This window comes from Charadrius vociferus, unplaced genomic scaffold, assembly GCF_000708025.1.
Source record: "Charadrius vociferus isolate BGI_N301 unplaced genomic scaffold, ASM70802v2 scaffold436, whole genome shotgun sequence".
Lineage (NCBI taxonomy): Eukaryota > Metazoa > Chordata > Aves > Charadriiformes > Charadriidae > Charadrius > Charadrius vociferus.
In genome coordinates this window covers 3579696-3598411 of record NW_009649187.1, presented here as the reverse complement: position 1 = coordinate 3598411, position 18716 = coordinate 3579696, and the positions used below count along the sequence as shown (strand labels likewise).

Below are 18716 nucleotides of genomic sequence, written 5' to 3'. Positions count from 1 at the left end.
ATTCACAGGGTTTTTTCTGCCTTAAAAAGAAAGAAGTTTCCTCCCAGACGTACCTGTCTCATCCTTGTCTGGTATTTTGGAACTGTGGCTTTTAAGACTCCAGAGTGTCATTCCAAATCTTTTCTGTTTGCGATGTCAGATAGGAGATCTCCTAGATCTGACAAAGCTGGGTAAGGGAAAGAAAAGAACTTTTGAGAAGAGAATCAAAGCATGACGTACTTAGATATGATCCACAGAAGACACTGTGACATTTGCAATTTGTCTGCCTTCAGACATATATTACTAATTTCACTGCTAATGTAACTGTTAATATCACAGTGAATTCCTAAATTGCTGCACTGCATTATCTGCACAAGGAAATTCTTTGGGTATTTGGCCAGAGCTTCATTCCCCTTTGAGTTGTACAGTGAAAACTTTGGGATAAAGGAAAGGAGAGTGGACCAGAAGTCTGGTAGGAGGAAGGAGATTAGAAACACCCTGGCAGTCATTCCTCCAGTCTGGGCTGGTAGCTGAAGGTCAGCTGTTTCCCCTGAGCACTTTCCTGCAGGCTTTGCTCTAGCCTTGTCTCCTGGGGGATTGCATAAATGGGTTTGGGGCTTTGTGGTTTTTTTGTTGTTGTTTTTTTTTTTTTTTTTTTTTAAGAAAATGCACAGCCTGTCTGCATGTTCTTTTCCAAGGTTATTTTTGGGCTTTTAGTAAGAAGTTTGCTTGTTCATTGATCAACCAACTTCTGAAGCTTTCACTGTTTATACAGACCAAGCAATTTTCCTCCTGTGCTTCAACCCCACAGCTTGCCCTTTTATTTGTCCTCTTTTTCTTGCTATTCACTTTCTCCTTAAAAAGCAGCCAGCATCTCTGAAGTTGCACTAAAATCTTGGTAATGTACCCTGGATTGAAGAGATAGGAACTCTGCCAAGAATCCCTGGCTAACTATACTGAAGATCATTTTCTACTTCATCTTGTTTTTCATGCAATCATATCATTTATAAGGGGGCACACAGAAACAGCTTTGCCTTCCTCTCAGGTGTCTGATGAACATCATATTATAGCACTGCACAGTAGCTTACAAAATGAGAAGGAGACACCGCATTCAGGTAATATGGTGGGGAAAAAATACTGCAACTAAATGTAATTTGGCATCTTGTCAGACCACCAAAATTAAAAAAGGATTCTTAACATTACGAAGAGATTTTGTTGCCTGGCTTCAAATAGCCAAAACTTGCTAGTATATTTTCTCTGGAAGGCAATAGTAGCTCTGGTATTCATATGAGAAAAGCTCTGTAGCTTCTCTTACACACAAACTGTAACAAGGAGAAATGTTGAAAGCCTGATGGGAATTATAATTTATGTGAAGCATTTAACTAGGCCCTATCTAGGTGACGTCTTTGGAAAAGTAGAAACAATTCACACTGTTCATAGTGCTTTTTTCCCTATCTACTTGCAAGGAGTGCATGAATGCAAGTTATTCTCTATCTTTGTAAAACCAGTTGTACATACTGTCAGCAAAGTAAGTTTTGCTTGTTGAGGTCAGTGGACAAGAGTTAATCAGCAAAATACTGTGATAGAATGGGACTGCGCTTGCACATAGGAACTATCCATCAGGAATTTGAGCTGGTGATAAATTTGGAAATTCTTTTTTATAACATTTTAAGTAAAAAAACCAAATGCACAGATGATTTTCAGTATTGACTTAAACTCTCTACAGACAATGGGTTTTAAGCTGATGGATGTCTAGCTTTTCTTTTGAAAGCACGATTTAAAATCATAGGTCACTTGAAAGTTTTTGAAAGCGCTACTTTCGATGCCTTGATATCTTCATTAGTAAAACTAAATCTTTGTGGTATGTTAGGAAGTTAATTCTAATTTTCTATCAAGGGCTGCTAGCTTTTCAAGTGAGAGGTGCTGCTGAGATTGAAAACTAAGTTTGCTTTTTGCAATTGCACACAGAATTATTGCTGTATTGTTCTTAATCTTAAGAAAATTAACATCCTTTTGAAATGAACCCACACTGCCAGAGGCTCAAAGTTCTTGCTCATCTCAAGCATAATCATTTTGAAGACAAATAACAGTGAATTAAATTCAGCTATCAAGTTTTGAAACTGTGGGCTCTTAGGAGCAACAGTCAAGGAAAGATTTCAGATTGGGAAAACTGCTGAGTGACATTTTGCCCTTAAGACTCTATTCCGAGGCAGAGCTGTGAGCCCAGCTACATTCTAACTGCACCTTCAATATTCTGATTCATGGTGCAAGTAATATGTGTTAGGAAAATCAATCCATGCATATAGAAACACAGCCTGGTTTCCTGGCCACCATTAATATTTCCACTAAAATCTCATTTTACTGGAACTAAGATCCATGAAAACAGCACATTTTATTCAAAACAAGGCAATGCTGGTATTGACAAAGCTGCTAAGCTAATGAAAATAATCAATTTTTTGTGTGCCATTATGCTTTTATTTGATTTATTTTGGAGTAAACCAGTAGCTTCTCTTAGTCAAGACCTGTGTCCTTCTCTGTTTTCATGTGGTTTTATACATCCAGATACTTTTCTCCATCCAGTCATAAATGGAGTAAAATAGTAATTAGAAGATCCCTAAAGTTATAAGTGAGGCTTTGGTATACTGTGGCAATAAGTGCCTCTCTGAAGAATAATGTAGTTCGGTCTGGTGGATGATTTCTGTATCTTTCAAACTAGAAGAGGGTAGATTTAGATTAGATATTAGGAAGAAATTTTTCACTCTGAGGGTGGTGAGGCACTGGAGCAGGGTGCCTAGAGAAGTTGTGGGTGCCCCATCCCTGGACGTGTTCAAGGCCAGACTGGATGGGGCTTTGAACAACCTGGTCTAGGGGCAGGTGTCCCTGCCCATGGCAGGGGGGTTGGAACTAGGTGATCTTGAAGGTCCCTTCCAACCTAAACCATTCTATGATTCTATGATAATGAGGTGCACAGTGAAACTTGTGTCACCGGGAACGAACAGTCATTCAGAGAGAAGGAAATGTTATCCAAAGAACTTGCCCTTCAGATATCAAAAACAGTATTTGAGTTTACAAAAACAATATGTATGTTGTGCTGGATGTGCTAGTATTATTGTCTAAGTGTTGCAACTGGGGCTTTTGGTTGCTGAGCCCTTTGAAAACAAACTGCTTATTGGTTTTGAATTTGTCCTGTACTGGTTTTGAGTTTGGTCTGGATGCAAAAGAGCTGAATTTGTCTTTACATTTAATAAGCCAGTTTATTCTGAATTCATGTTCTAAATGCAAATCCCAATGTCCTAGTCTGCATGTCTGTCACCATTGTTGTTCTTTTCTTTAAAAGTTTGCACAGATATTTCCTAGAAGAGCACATGAGGAAGCCAAAGAGCTCTTGGGGGTGGGGAACATTTAATCTTTGTAAGATTTGTGGTCTTATGTATGATGCACAGTTACTTTTGTGTGAAATCTAGTTAGGTCAGTGGGGTAGGCTCCATTGGGGTAGGCTCCATTCCTAATTGGGAACAAATTGCTTTAAAGATAATTTTGAGAATGTAGATACTTCTGTGAGACCGTTAAGAAGCAATGATGAAGTAAAGCTTCAATTCAGCAAAACATGTAGAGAAGTGTTTAAAATTAAGTGCTTCATGATATTGCTAGATACAGTTTTGTTTAAGAATAATGTTTTTAGAATGAGTAGATCATATCAATATGACTCTCCATGTGCTTAATGTTAAATATATTCTGAGTTACTGTGTTGGTCTTGAAGCTTATGCCTAATAACCTGCCCTTGGTGGTGGCCCCTTCTTTTGAATGAGAGCTGATTGTTCTCTTGCTTCACTACCATAGCGTTGTGGCAGGAAAGCTCAACTGTGGATGGCAGAGCAGTGACACAGGTGGATATACTCACACTATTCAAGCACAGAGCTTTATAGAGCAGTTGTGCAGTTGCACTTGAGCCTCTGACCTTTGAGGTTTCTTTTCTGGGCCACATTTTTATACCCAGAGGTTTTACAAATGAAAATAAAATATAAAAAAAAGTAAAATAAAATAATTCACTATGTACAGTTTTAGTTCCAGCCCACTGACTTCAGTTCTGTGTCCATTTCAGCTTTCACAAGAAATCCAGTGTGCTGTGGTTGATCATATCCAGTCTCTGGTGAAGTCAGAGAAAAGTCGCCAGGTGATGTGTGGATCTGGCTTACTGAGAACCATCATAACTTCCTGTCAGGATGCCTTCCGCAATGAGAGTCATCCACTGCATCTGCGCCTCACTAGAGTGTTTGAGAAGCTTGCATCACAGGCTATTGAGCCAGATGTGTTAAGGTATCAGATTGTATCTAATGGAACCAATTTGCCTTAGCGCTGAAAATTTTTTGCAAAGTTTGTGTGATAATTGGATAGTTCATGTAGGGCTCTAATTCAGCAAGACTCTTAGCCTTTTGTTTCAAGTCTCAGTTAAGACTACTTACATATTGATCACAGGGTATATGCTTAAATGACTTACTGAAGATGATAAGAGTCTGTAGTGTTCTGCTGCATCATCTCTACAGGGCTTGTAAAGCCATTTAGGTATGGCAACTAATTAAGTCATTGCAAAACACCTCTCCTGGTATTCATATGGAGAAGCTGTTTCCTGAAGAGTAATAGTGACTTTTTCTTACCTTGTATCCACGTCAATGACAGATGGAGAAATAAAAAGTGTAGTCTGGCTTCTCAGTCTCTGTTATTAGTACTTTGAGGAGGTACTTTCTTCTTTAATGCTAACAAATGGTAGGCATGAGAGTGCCTAATACAGATCAGAGTGCAGACGAAGTTGGATATGCAGTGGAAGATTGGATTTATTTTACTCGAAAATGGAACAGGATTTCTTTAAAAATCCCAACCTCCCCCTCCCCCAAAAAACTATAGAGATTTTTTTCTAAAGAGTTAGTAGTATTCAAAAGTATTGCTGAAGAAAATAAACCTTTGATTTTTTTTCAATAGAAAAGCCTTGAAAGGAGAAGTGTAAAGCAAAACAAATATTTGTGATGACACAATGGAAAACTTTCCTTCTGTTTTATTTGAGATGTATTTAAAATCTGGTATCCAATAAGAAAGTTGGTCTCCAGAGGGCTGAGCTGAATTTGCGTGGTTGCTATGACTCCAAAGTGTCTGGCTTGATTGTTTTCCTTTTTTTCTTCTTTTTTTTCACATTAGGCAATTTCTTTCGTTGGGAGGTTCTCCACCACTACCTTCCAGGCCCAGCACAAAGAAGACCAATGCCCTTTCATGTCAGGGGAGTGATTCAGCTAATGCAGCTTGGAATGAAGGTTAGCACACAATGAACAGCCTGTTGCTGATACAGTGGCTGGTTTATAGGTGTCTCTGTAATGATAGGAAACTGCTGTTGAAGTAGGTTGCTCTGAGACAGTCACAGTGAAGGTGGAGTATGTCTGGATGTTTTAGACTCAGTATTGCCCAGGTTGGGTGCTACTTGACCAACTCTGACAGCTGATCTAATGACCAGCAGAGATCAAATTATAATATGCGTGCTGAAGCCAGATGCTGATATGGACTCAGACTTTGCTGGATCAGACATGGAAGCGATCTATAGAAATACTAATCATGTTCCATAAACCACGGGGAATGTCTTCTGGGTTTGCAGCATGTAGTTTATAGCTAGAAATACAGTAAAGATGTGAATACAGAGCACTGCTTTTTGTAATCCCTAGGATACCCTAGTAGTGTGCCTTGCTTATACAGACAATTTCCCATCCAAGTCCTTTCTCTGTTCTAACACATTTTGCTGGTGAAAGGCTACAGTAGTAGTATTTGGTGCTTAAACTGTTTTCATGCTTATGAGACACCTGATACAGCACCGTGCAAATTTGGGTTTTACATTCTTTGCAGTCATTCTTCAGATCCTTTCCCACATGTTGGTTGTAACCATTCTGTTATGGCAGAATTGAATGATCTGTGTATAAGAAAAATGGAACCAATGGGTCAGGAACCTTTTTTACTAAAGGTGAAGTTCAGAGCTGCCTGAGATGTGTGGGGAGAAATATGGCTATCACTTCCGTAAACTCGCCTCTCCTCCCAGCCTCTCATTTTGAAATTCCTTCAGTGCAATATTTTTGTGCATTGCTGGGGATTTCTGCAGGCTGCTGAGGATGTGTTACTTGAAGAGCATGCAGTGCTATTCTTAGCAGTGATGAACTGAGTATGGGCAAAGCCTGTGACTGAAAAAAGTATTGCAGACTGATCTGGTTAGGCACTATGTTGATCTTGTAGGTTCAGAAGAGGACATGGTGGACAATAAAACTGATCCTCAGACAGTTGTGCCTGTCAGTAGCTCTTCTTGGGTGTCTAAGGGATCTGCATTGGCACTCCAGACTGCAATGAGTCTCATCTCCATGACATCACCTCGAAACTTCCAGCTCCGCATCACTGCTTTGGCTCCATCATTTGTGGAGTTTGACATGTCCATGGAAGGATACGGGTATTGCTGCTGTTCCTTTTCTCTTTAGCTGCTCTGCAGTCTCCAAGTCCTTATTCTGGAGACAGCAACTAATCACTTCTTTCTGCATCTTAGTCAATCCTTGCTGCCTTCTTCACAGCTATGTTCCCAACCTATTTTGCTATTCTCTTATTGTGGCAGCCTAGACTCTGCCTTCCAACTGTGATTCTGCAGTATTAAGTCACTGATGACATTCAGGGATGATTTTACATTTCTGATGAACAGCTGCTTGCTTGCTTCTGTAGGTGTTTATACCTCCCTACCTTGGCCACTGTCATGGGACCCAGTGCAGAGCAATCTGTCTCAGGAGGAATTGGCATGGGTAAGCACTTTCATAGAATCATAGAATCATTTTGGTTGGAAGAGGCCTTTAAGATCATCAAGTCCAACTGTTAACCTAATGCTGCCAAGTTACCAATAAATCATGTCCCTCAGCGCTACATCTACATGACTTTTAAAAACCTCCAGGGATGGTGACTCATCCACTTCCCTGGGCAGCCTGTTCCAATGCTTGATAACCCTTCCTGTGAAGAAATTTTTCCTAATATCCAATGGTTTATCCAATAATCCACCTCCCCTGATGCAACTTGAGGCCATTAGCATTAATATTAGCAATACAATTTTCAAGCAGGCTGCTAAGAAAACAGTCTTAACAAGTAAGAGCCACCAGATTTTAGGGTAATCTCCCATGGAAGGAATAAAAACTGTCGCTTAACATGAAATAGGATTCTCCTGTAGATCAAAATCCTCTATTGGGTGAACTGGGAAATGGCTGTACCTTTTGCTTACTGAATTTTGTGAACTTTGAGAAAACTTGTTTCTGGCTCAGTGCTTCCCAATTGATGAGCTCCATGGCACAGACATCGAGAAGTCATTTCTCATTAGTCAATTTTAGGTCATTTATACACGTGCACATGCTTATATGTGCAGTCTCTATGTTATTGAAGATAGGCAGTGAAATCTAATAGAAAAGCACAGAAGTTAAACCTCGTATTCTAATGTTGGTTCTTATATGGTTTGGGCTACAAATGAAACAGAAAGCAGTTTGCTAATGTCTGCACAGGGAAACCAACTTCCTTACTACCTTTTTCTTCCCTGTCTACAGGCACCAGAATGTTCCCTCCCTCAAGTGGCCTGACACTATCCTGCTGGTTTCTGGTTAGCAAGTTTGGTTTGGTGCACAACAGTCACCCAGTCCGTTTCCTCACAGTCGTGAGGCACATGTCAAGAACAGAGCAAGAATTTGTTTGCTTCTCAGTAAGCTTCTTCCCGCAGGACTGTTCTTTGGTCATTTCCACAGAAGAAGTGGAATTCCAGCCACTTGGTAAGGCTCTTCTCAGTCAAGCTACAATGCTGTGTCCTCTGATTATCTCGAATTTTTCATTAACAAATTTCCTCTTCTTATAAGTGCCCAGGACATTAATGAAACTTTGTATCTCTTCGATTTTCTTCTGGCAGCCCATTGTGATCGTAATTCTTGGTCATATTTCAGTTTTAAGTTTGTTGTCGTCATTGAGAATTATTTTGTGGCCTGCAATATATGATAAAACTTACATATATTCTAATGAAAACTTTTGAATATCAGTTATAGGATTGTATGCAGTTGTGGGGACTGGACTTGAACCAGCTGGTGCCTGCCTGTTCTGTGTGGCAGTAGGGAGGTTTGGAGAGTAGGACCAAGGAGTTTGGGAGTGATCTAGCTTCCTAATCAAACAGGTCATTTCCTCCCCCACCTTTTAGAATGTTTTCTATCATGTCAGCCTATTAATCTTTTTTTCTTATTGACATTTGTCTCTCTCTCCTTATTGAATAGAGTAGGTACTTCAAATGTGAAAGTGATTGAACATTATAGAGGAGGTTGGAAATGGAATGGGAATAGTAACTGGGATTTTTCATGAACAGCTGACATTGTGTGAGTGCTCTGATTCCCTTAGATGAGGTTAAAAATCCCAGCTTGCCTCTTTTCATAAAAACTAGAAATTAACAAACAGTTTTATTGTCTCATGAATTCGCTAGGTATTTTTCTCTGTTAGCTAACTCGGTGAATATCCTGAGGGGTTCTCCTCTTAGAATATCTTGGTTTTGTCCTAGTTCAGTCTAGTTTTGCAGCATCGAGGCAGCTAGCAGGTGTTATTTGGGAGTATGGCACATTGTATGCTGGAGGGATCTTGAGAGTGGTGCAAGTATCAGGTCCTGATAATAGATATTCAGGGAATGTTTTACAGACGTTGAATGGAATAGCACCAAATCACTCTATACCTACATAGAGTCATGTTCTTTGTGTCACATTTGATAGTTGTTTTCCAGAGGCAAGGATAGGTAAGAGAGACTTTCTGTTGACTGGCTCCCTGTTTTTGCTGTTACAGATATCATGGAACCTGAGGGTGAGGTCCTAAATCCCTCCCCATTTCCAGGGCAAGTCCAGTTTGGCTGTGGCAATCTGCTGGTCACTGGCCAGTGGCATCATCTCACAGTGACAGTTGCTAAGGAAGCAAAGAAGAGCTGCATTGTGTCAGCTTATATAAATGGTCAGATGGTTGGCTCTGCAAAGGTAAAGGCTCTCTGCATAGATCTTGTGCCTGACACTTGCCTTTCATTGCTTTTCATTTTCGTGTCCCCATGTGCATACTGTGACTTTTCAGTATTAACCTGAGAGACTCAATGCATGATGATTTGCATATATAACACGTGCCACTCTGCGCTGTGGTTGAGTGGAGTCAGAAATCCATACAAACCAGGGTGTATTTTCGCTGCTTTTCAGAAGTACGTTACCAGCTTATACTGATGCTTTGAAATAGTTCTCCCCCTCCCCTCAGCATGCAGATAACCAGGGCAATTTTGAGTGGTGACACTCATCTGAGAGTTGGGGTTACCTAGTTTGTGGGTACCTCAGGGTTATGTTGATGAAATTCAGTTGTACACTTTGGCCAAAATTTCCTGAATTGGCTAGTGATTTTGAGGATCTCTAAGTTTACACCAAAAATTTTCAGAAGTTGTCAACTGTAAAAAGTACATCACATTAAGCTGTGATTAGAGAACCCTAAAGTGAGGGTGCTTTGGATTTAGGCTAAAACCTTCAAAGGTGATGAGTTATGTAGGGAGCTTCCATTTTTGAAGAAAGGCCCGGAAAAGTGGAAAGGTCATGAAGAAATAAGCTTCTGTGACTGGCCAGCTCTTTGCAAGAATCCCAAGATGGATAGCATTTCCTCAAGCATCTTACACAGGCAGGTTTCAAGCTGTCCTCTTCCTGTTACACCCACTGAACAATCAGCTAAGGAGTCAGTGGGCTTTTCCCCACTGGCACTCTAAGCATTCAGGAACAGGTAGGTGTTCATCTGGGTTAGTTGTTCAGTGTGTGAGATAGTTCTTGAATTGAAATAATGCTTCTTTTTCAAGTTAATAGGAATTAAAGAAATTAGTAAATTTCAGTTATGTCATTGCAAGTGTTGGTGTAGCTAGTGTTTCCTATAATGTTCCATTTCTTGTGGTCTTTTTGTTGCACAGCAGTCAGCTCTCAAATGGCAAATTTCTCAGGTTGCATGAGATCTCATGAGAAAGCAATCCAAATGCACCTGAAGGGTCCATCATCTACATGATAAATGAGAAGAGCCCCTGGTTTATATTATCATCATTATGCTCCTCGTTTTGAAGCTAATCTGAAATTATTTCTGAGATTTGATCTTTGGATTTTGAATACTTCAAGCTGGCAATGCTGAAAATGCAGCCTATTTCTATTGCAGCTGTGTTTGGTGTAGTGGTTTTTCTTTTTGTTTTGTTTTTGAATAGAATCCTTTTATTAACTGAAACTTGTAACCTTGGTCTCTTCCTTCTTGTTCCCATATTTCAAATCAATCTCAACACAGGCAAAGCTCACTTGTGTGTTTTATACTTCCCTTGTAAAAGCAACCTGTTTAATTCCAAATATTCTCTTTCCCATACTTGAGAAAAATGATCTGTCTTCTAAATGCCTTTTGGGACCTATATCCATTTCAAGAATGAAAATTTAATTTAATTTGCCTTCCTTCAAATGAGACTGAAAGTCATCAATAAAACTAGGCCTAAGCATTGCAATTGATTAAAGAATTCACAGCAAATGTGTTTAACATACAGTGAAGCAGCTCATAATAAATAAAACAAGACTTTAGTAAATAAAAGATGGTCCCAGTGCTGGGGTCTCTGACATGATGCAAGCGTTCATCTTGATGCGTACAGTGAAGAAAAGTTTGTGTAAGAAATGAGAATTGCACAAAGGTTGTTAACAATGCCAAAAGCTATTTTTGGGTGGTGGAATTGGGTGTGGGTGGGTGGCTACTGTGTTGCATCAAGCCTAATATTTGTTCACTCAGGTCCTGCCTTGTAATATTGACCAGCATTGTCTTCTACATCTCACTAGTCAGAGATCAGTAAGTGCTAGGAGTCTGCCATCCTAACAGCAAATTGTTAAAGGCAGGGCTAAGCCCTGAAGTACAATATGTTTTCTCTCCACCAAAAAAAATCCAACTACTTCCTACTAAGGCTGTCCACGTTTAAATAAAATAATAGATTCCATTTAGGAGGCAGCATCCTTATTTTGATACCAAAAAGAAATGGTCCAATTTCCTAAACTATGTCACTTTCACTGAAGTTAACATGCATTTCAACACCCTACACTTCAAAAACTGTTTATTCTCTAGGTGCGTAGTACAAGGTGCTATCTGTAACTTGGTCTTCTGTGTTGAAAGTCACAGTCTGAGTTATGAAGTTTAGAACAGGAAAAATAAATCTGGGGTCAAGATAGGGTTTTCTGTGCCAACACTTGAAATTATTTTGACTGTGTTTTTTGAACAAAATGTAGGCTTGAACTTTACAAAATGCTCATGTTTGGGATACTTCTGAAAGTCCAATTTCTACACAGTAGTTGATAATTGTGTTGCACAGCTGACTGATACTTCATTGAGGAAAGTGGTGGCAGGCAGTACCTCCAGGGACAAGACCTTAAGACACTCCGAGTGCATTGGGTCCCCTCAGTGAATTCTTCCTCTGTTGTAGATGCAGTATCTCCAGCCCTTACCAGGTAGCTGTATTTCCATGGAACCCTCATCCTTTATTGATGTCTATGGATACATAGCTACTCCTCGAATTTGGAAACAGAAGTCCTCCTTGACCTGGCGCCTTGGCCCTACATACTTGTTTGAAGAAGCCATCTCTGTGGAAGCCATGGAGGTGATTAATAAGCTTGGCCCACAGTACTGTAGCAATTTCCAAGCAGTAGAGTTTCAAGGTATGTGATAATTCCCATATCCACCACAGTTTGTTTGTCTGGGTGATGCTCTTTGTATTCTTATAATCTGCTGTTAGTATTCCAGCTGTGCCTAGAGCTTGCTCTAAAAGCCTGGAACTCTGCATTTACTGATTGTTGTACAAGATTGTAGTAAGATACCATGAGGATCTTGTAACATGCTGTAAATTGGGCAGAAAAAGAAGGGGAGGAATCAAGCAGCAGAGAGAGCTGGAGAGTAAAGAGGGTTAACATGTCCTTGAGGAGATGTAAGATTACAATTTCTGTTGGGCAAACGTTAAAGCAGCAGCTTTAACTGGGACCTTCTTCGTTTATGGTTCTACAGAAAAAAAACACGTCAGAAAAAAGAAGCATCATCATCTTTAATTGCAAATGCCCGCAGAGTGGGAGAGAGGGGTAGGGGAATAAGTTACATTCCATTTAATGAAGAGGCTTTTTAACTAAAGTGTACTGTTAGCTTCAATTATTAAACAGGCAGACAAAACATTTCAGTTATTGATTACTGTTTGTTCAACAAGTAGTGCATTCACCTTTGTACTAGAGCTCAGAATGAAATGAGATGGTCATCTCCCATTTGAAAAGAGCAGAATAATCTTACCTGATGATGCTTCAGCATAAAGCAAAGTGAAAAGACTGGCTGAAAGTATTCTTCAGAATGCTGTCTATCTAGACAACAAAAATCTCCAAGTCAAGCATGGGAAGGAGTTGCTGAAAGAGAAATTATATCAAAATACAGGCCTAAAATAAAAATATTACCAATAGAAGTTAGAAGGATTTGATTTTTGAAGTGTTGAGTCTTTATGAAGGCTGGGGTGCTTATTCTCTGCACACTGGTCTTCCCAGCTGGACTTTAGTACTCATCATGGATTGTGGACATCTGACTCCAGCGATACCCTGATCTGTATCACAAGGCATTATACAAGATGTGATCTCATCATTGTGAAACGAACTTTCTCTCCCTGCCCCCTCCCCTGCCTCTCTTATTTTTTGGGCGGGGTGGGGTGGAGAGTGGTGGAGGGCAGGCAGGGGAACTGGTACGAAACATCTCCCTGTTCCATCAAGACACCCAAAGAAAGTTTTCTATTGGAAATTTTGACTTAAAAAAAGTTTCAGCACAAACCCACGAAATATTGTGGTTTGTTCCTGAAGATGGATCTATAACCTTGTTGTGCACAGAAGTTTGAATTGTTTCAGCAGTGTTGTGTCCCATCTCACCAGTATCTCATTGCTTCTCGCTAATCAGCAGCAGCTGTGCCAAGGCTTAGCCATAAGTCCATGTCCTACTGGAAGGGAAATAGGTGACACAGTCTTGGGACATTTACTTCTAGTCAATATTCATGTGGAATGTGTGCTAATTCGTTTTGCCTATAAGGGCTGTGTCACCAGCATTAGTAAACAGTTTCATAAATCAGCTGTTTTGCAAATCTATAAAATTGTCAAAAAGACGAGATTTTTTTTTTCAAAAGATACACATAGTTTTTGCAGGTGTGAGCGGGAATAGAAAATTCTTTAAAGGAAAGCATCTGAGAATTTCATACAATCATTAAACTGATATGTTGTAAGTCAGCAGCTTTGAACTTTTGCCTCTGTCCTTTTTCTTCTACATGAATCCTTGCTCCTAGTACCCCTGAGAAAGCTCCCAGTAACATGGAAGGACTCTGAAATGTTTTCTCTGCCCAGAAAGGTTTTTTTTTATATTGTGTGCACAGAGAAAGGCTTATTCTGGACTTTTCTGAGCTTCATGAGATACTAGGAGAGGATGCAGGATCTGCCCAAAGCAGTAACCACAGGAGACAAGCCAAGCGTGTCTCCTATTGGTGCTTATGCTGGCAAGATGCCATGCACTGTGTTGCAAAGGGTGAGGGCTTTTTTCTGATTATAGTTAAGTGAAAATCAAATTCCTATCTAAACTTTGGTTTCCTCCACTTCTTTTTCATCTGGGCTTTATAATCTCTCTTGTTTTAGGTGAGGACAAGTACAGTGATCATAATCCTACATCTCTGGTGGCAGAAGAGAAGATTTGTTTTGGAATCAATGCCATGTGCTCATCTCTCACTACAGTCCAAGACATAAAAAGCTCCTACAATGAAGTGGATGGCCGGCTGATTGCCAAAGAGGTTACAAATTTCCATCATTTGTCTTAAACACGTTTTCTCTTGTTTCTGATTGGCTTCCTAGAGCAAAGTTTGTGACTTTGTCTTAGTTACATACCTTCAGTGATTTTTTTAATTTTTTTTTCCATCTTCTCTTCCCATTCCTTAACTGCATTCTATTCATAGTTTTGTTTTCATCTGTGGAAAGTAATAGATTGGACAGTGTGAACACAATGTTAAAAGCCTTTCTTGAAACAGCAACAGAAGCCATAGTTTTCAGGTCTAATGATGATTTGTTTCAGTCTGTGATTTCTTAATGACCTTCCCAATGACCTTTCACATGCTATTCTAACATTCTTGCCAATGCCAGGCCTACTGACATGTTGAAATAACGGGGTTGTGAGATATTTTAGGTGGGTGAGTGTTTGTCCTAACAATCAACTTTGAAGGAAAAAAAAAATATTTTCATAGTACAAAAGTAATAAAATAATCTAAAGTTTTAGTGTTACTTTTTGTGTCCCCGATACTACCATGGTTTTCCTTAGAATGTCTCTTCTGTCTGTTTTAGATTGGGATTAACTCTCGGGACAGTTCAACTCCAATATTCTTAGCTAAGAATATTGCTGGACACCTCTCAGGTTCTTTGCGGACTATTGGGTCAGTTGCTGTGGGCCAATATGGTAAATGCACTATACCTTAGTGTTTCATATTTTTCAAGAGTTGGGCCTTTCTCTGTCCAATAAGAGATTTAGTCCATGTAACTTCCTGGTAGAGTAACACTGCAATTTCCTAGGGGTAAGAGTGTTCCAGTCCTCTCCGGCAGCTATGAGCCTAAACTTCATTGGAGGCCCTGCAATTCTCCTGGGTCTCATTGCTATGGCCTGTGATGACCACACCATGTATGCAGCTGTCAAAGTCCTGAACTCCGTCCTGAACAGTAGCCCAATGAGTGAAAAATTAATGAGGCACATGCATGGATATCAGGTAGGTACTCTTTTGTTCATTTATTCTGATTATAGTCTCTCTGGAGAACCTGATCCCAAAACCTATCAATGGCAATGAACCAAGCTGGCTATTAGCACTTATGGTTGAAACTTTGTAAGTTACAAGATCTTTGAGAGGGGGGATATAGGATAGTGCTCTAAATCCTGTGCTTACAGTATCTGGGAACCTCTATAGTATATCTGCTCATTTTATGCCTGGACTGAAATCTTCACTTCATGATGCTTTTGTAAGATGTATGCATGCACGCCTACTACAACGAAGTAAAGTGTGCATTTGTCTTGAATTGAAAAATAGTGTTAGCTTATATATATGGATTTATACTTAGCAGATACTTATTAAATCTTTTTTTCAGTTGCTGACCTACCTATTGAAGAGGAAGACACAGCTGTTAAACAACAGAATTTTACAGTTAATGTTCTCCCTAGCGGGCACAGCTGAGCTTGGCTATGAGTCTTCAGTCATCAAGAATTATAGTGCATTCCAGTATGTTCTCTGCAACTTTGAGGTAAAACTATTCATTTTAGTTTGTGACTTTGGCTGTATTAAAGATGGCTTTATAATATGAGGTTTGGTTTGTTCATAGCACCTCCTGGATCCAATATTTGGATTCACTTCACCTGGGGAGGTGGTAGCTCCTGGAATCGTAGGTCCTCTGCCACTGTGACTCCCTACTGTGCTCCAGTGCAGTTTCTGCAGTGTTCCTGCAGACCCTGAGGGCCTGCTCCTCAGAGCTAGCTCAAGAGCAGCAACTCCTCACCCTGGCAGGGATTTCCCAGTGTCTGCAGGTTGTCATTACAGAAACGAATGAGAGTTTATGATGTTAACCTCCCTGAACTACGTGTAACTGCTTCATTGCCACAGGTTACTATCCTCTCAGCTCAGCAGAGCAGTAAAACCTCTACTTTCCTTTGTCTTTCAGCTTTGGATGAAAGCACCAGAAAGTCTTGATCTTGCTCTTTTTTCACATCTTGTGGAGATCTTGCAGTCCTCCAGGTATCTAAGCTAGTGTTTGAATCAGAAACATGTGGGAAAATCTTATCTGTTACCTGAAGCTGGATATGAAGGGTCCAATCCTAGTTGGAATCAGGGGACTCTGGGATTGAATCATTCCTATATTGCTCTTTCAAGGCTGGAGTTAGTGATTTGATCAACCTCTGAGATGACTGTGGGACTAGACTGGGAAAAGCTACCTGGTGACCTGGTTCACATGGAACCACTGCTGTACAATGAAAGTTTAAATATCTGTGGGGGAGGGTAAATATGAGTGTTTGAATTGAGTACGAAATAATAATAAGACATTATAACTGAAGTTGTGTTTAAATCCAAAACACCACCCAGAAATACTTTTTTAATAACAGTATACTTTCTTAATCAGCTGTACAAGAGTTAAATGTATCTGAAGAAACGGATCATGGCAGAGGGGGCTCAGTAGAGCAGGATGCTAGATTCCTTTTTTTTTTTTTGTACCAGAAAGCTCTATGCAGAACTGTATGGTGTCCCTTGCTGAGTTTTACAGGAATAGCATTTATTACCACCAACTCACTGCTTGAAAATTCAATAATGTTGTTTTCTTTGAACTTGTTGAAATGCAGCAGTTTCTGGGGGAGAGGGCAGATGGGAAGGGTAAAGAAAACACAAAGAAGTCTTCAGATCTCCATCGCTGACACATATTCAATTTGTCTGACAGTGTTTGGAATGCTGCCAAGGCCACATTAGAAGCCAAAGGTGCAAAGTATCAGTGCAACCTGAAAATCCTTTTAGCTGAAACCCAGCAAATTTGGTTCTTTCCAGTAAAAGCTTTCAATAGTCCCTGTGCGTTTTTACAGAGATGGATGTCAGAATGCTGCAGTTGCCTACCAGGTGCAAATGGTGCCCAAGCTCATTTTCCTCTTCAATGATCCTGAAATCAGTAACTCCAGGATCACTGTGGCCTGCACTATTCTCTCCCATCTGTTGCAAGGATACTTTAACACAAGGGATGTTCTCAGGTAACCTTCAAGTCTATAGCTTTTTCTCAGTTTGCAGATGAGCTATACTTCTGCCAGTGTTGGAGAGAGCTCTATAGTAGAACTTCCCTCACCTCATCTTTGGTAGGAGACCCCAGATCTTTGGCAACTGCAGGATCCCCACTGATGAAAATCTCTTTCATGTCTGCAAAACAGGGTTCAGTCCAACCTTATATTTGTGTGAAGATGGGTTCGGTGATGACCCTTACAATGATGGCACAAACAGTTCTGCTAGTATGCCTGCCCCTAAAGTATTGCAGTTCCTGTAATATTGCAACTTGGCCCCAACCAACTATGTACCTAATCTTGTTGGTTTGGTTTATATCCCAGTAGCTATCCTTTTTGTTCTTGAATTTCAGTCAGTTAAGATGTTAGTCAGGATTTCATGAAGCAAAGAATTTAAATCCTTGTTGCTTTCCACAGAATGTAAGCACTGTTCCCTTTTATATTCCAAGCCTAGTTGCATCAGCTTGTAGCCTATGAATTGAGGAAGGTCCACACAGGGCTGTCTACAGCCACCTAACACCAGGGAAGTCCACTGCACAGATGACAGCTCTGTTTTTAAAGCACTTTGTCCAAATAAAACATAGAAACAGAGTTGCATGTAAAACCTGTGGTCTCTGCAGTCAGCCTTTAGTTCTGTTGAAGGGTACAAGCACCTCAAGTAGTTACTGTGGAGTAAGCTAATACGTGAACTTACTGCTTGCCAGCCCTTCTGTGGAATTACCTGTACGTGTGTTCCTACCATGGGCTTGTATGAGTTAGCCTACCCTTTTTTCATACAGGTATAAGTAGTGAATTTAGTATATCAAAATTGCCCTGTGGTAAGAAGCGTCAATGAGCATTTTTCTTAAAATACCATGATTTGTTGTTCCATAGTAATTTGATTGGTTGTCAATGAGCACCCATGAGTGCTGAGTGAGTGGATAAAGACAGTCCCTATCCTTCCAGCTTCGGGGCAGCAGAGATTATAATAAGCTCTCAGCAGCACTGAAAGGTGCTGAGGTTTCTGTTGGTCCCAGACTTTTGACACATCTAATTCTGTGTAGACTGTTGCTGCAGAACAAGTGGTGTTCTGTCCCTTAAGAAATGCCCTTCTTGTAGGCAGGAGGTTATTCACTTCACTAAGTGTGTACGTTATGTTAATTTGTCTGTCCTTAGAACCAGGTAATGTGTTAAAGCAAACTACAGGTGAAAAGAGATTGTCAGTCCTCCTCCCTGAGTACCTGCTGAGGTTTCTCTGGTCTCCTCTATGTGCTTGGAAAGCAAGTGGTGATAACAGTGATATCTGAGTGCCACAGGGAGTTCAGAATCTTTTGCATGAACAGAGAACTTAACACAGTATTGCTTTCTTTGTGGTGAAAGACCTTTAAAATCAAGAGATAAAAATAAAATTGTTTCCATAGTAGAATAGATATTACTTGCATTTTTAGATAGGTGTCCTTTCTATTTACTTCCTAGTCTATGAACTTTTGTGTTCCTATTTCTGCAGCAATTAGAATTTCCAATGGTTGTCATTAATGAATATTGAGATTTGCATGTAATCTCAAAGTAATTAAATGAACGTATGTCTTTTTGCTGACCAAAACTGGTTACCTTTTTCTGTGCAAGGATTGGATTGTTCCTTGTTTACACTTTGAAACCTTCTTCTGTGGATGAAAATCAGATTTGCCTGGACAGTGTGGCTGAGATGCCCAATGAAGGTGAGGAGCTACCTTTGGTGTATGTGTTCTGATAGATAGCTGAAGTACTTCCCTTCTTCCCCAGGGGATGATGAACCTTAAATGCAACATAGTGCTTCTGCCTCCAGTGGCAGGAAGAGAAGAACAGCAAAGTTACAGTCACTGTGTATATATCCAGGAATG

General features: G+C 40.1%; 1 protein-coding gene across 1 annotated transcript in view; it reads left to right on the top strand.

Annotated features, from left to right (window-relative positions):
* The window catches only part of WDFY4 (WDFY family member 4), a 135849-nt gene that overhangs the window by 26355 nt on the left and 90778 nt on the right, over positions 1-18716 (top strand). The window contains exons 13-26 of the mRNA XM_009888816.1: positions 4082-4296; positions 5170-5282; positions 6244-6451; positions 6715-6791; positions 7575-7793; positions 8836-9020; positions 11498-11729; positions 13713-13864; positions 14409-14520; positions 14634-14824; positions 15198-15350; positions 15765-15838; positions 16672-16833; positions 18463-18554. Of these exons, the coding sequence (XP_009887118.1) occupies positions 4082-4296; positions 5170-5282; positions 6244-6451; positions 6715-6791; positions 7575-7793; positions 8836-9020; positions 11498-11729; positions 13713-13864; positions 14409-14520; positions 14634-14824; positions 15198-15350; positions 15765-15838; positions 16672-16833; positions 18463-18554 (2185 nt within the window). The remainder of the gene's footprint in view (positions 1-4081; positions 4297-5169; positions 5283-6243; positions 6452-6714; positions 6792-7574; positions 7794-8835; positions 9021-11497; positions 11730-13712; positions 13865-14408; positions 14521-14633; positions 14825-15197; positions 15351-15764; positions 15839-16671; positions 16834-18462; positions 18555-18716) is intronic.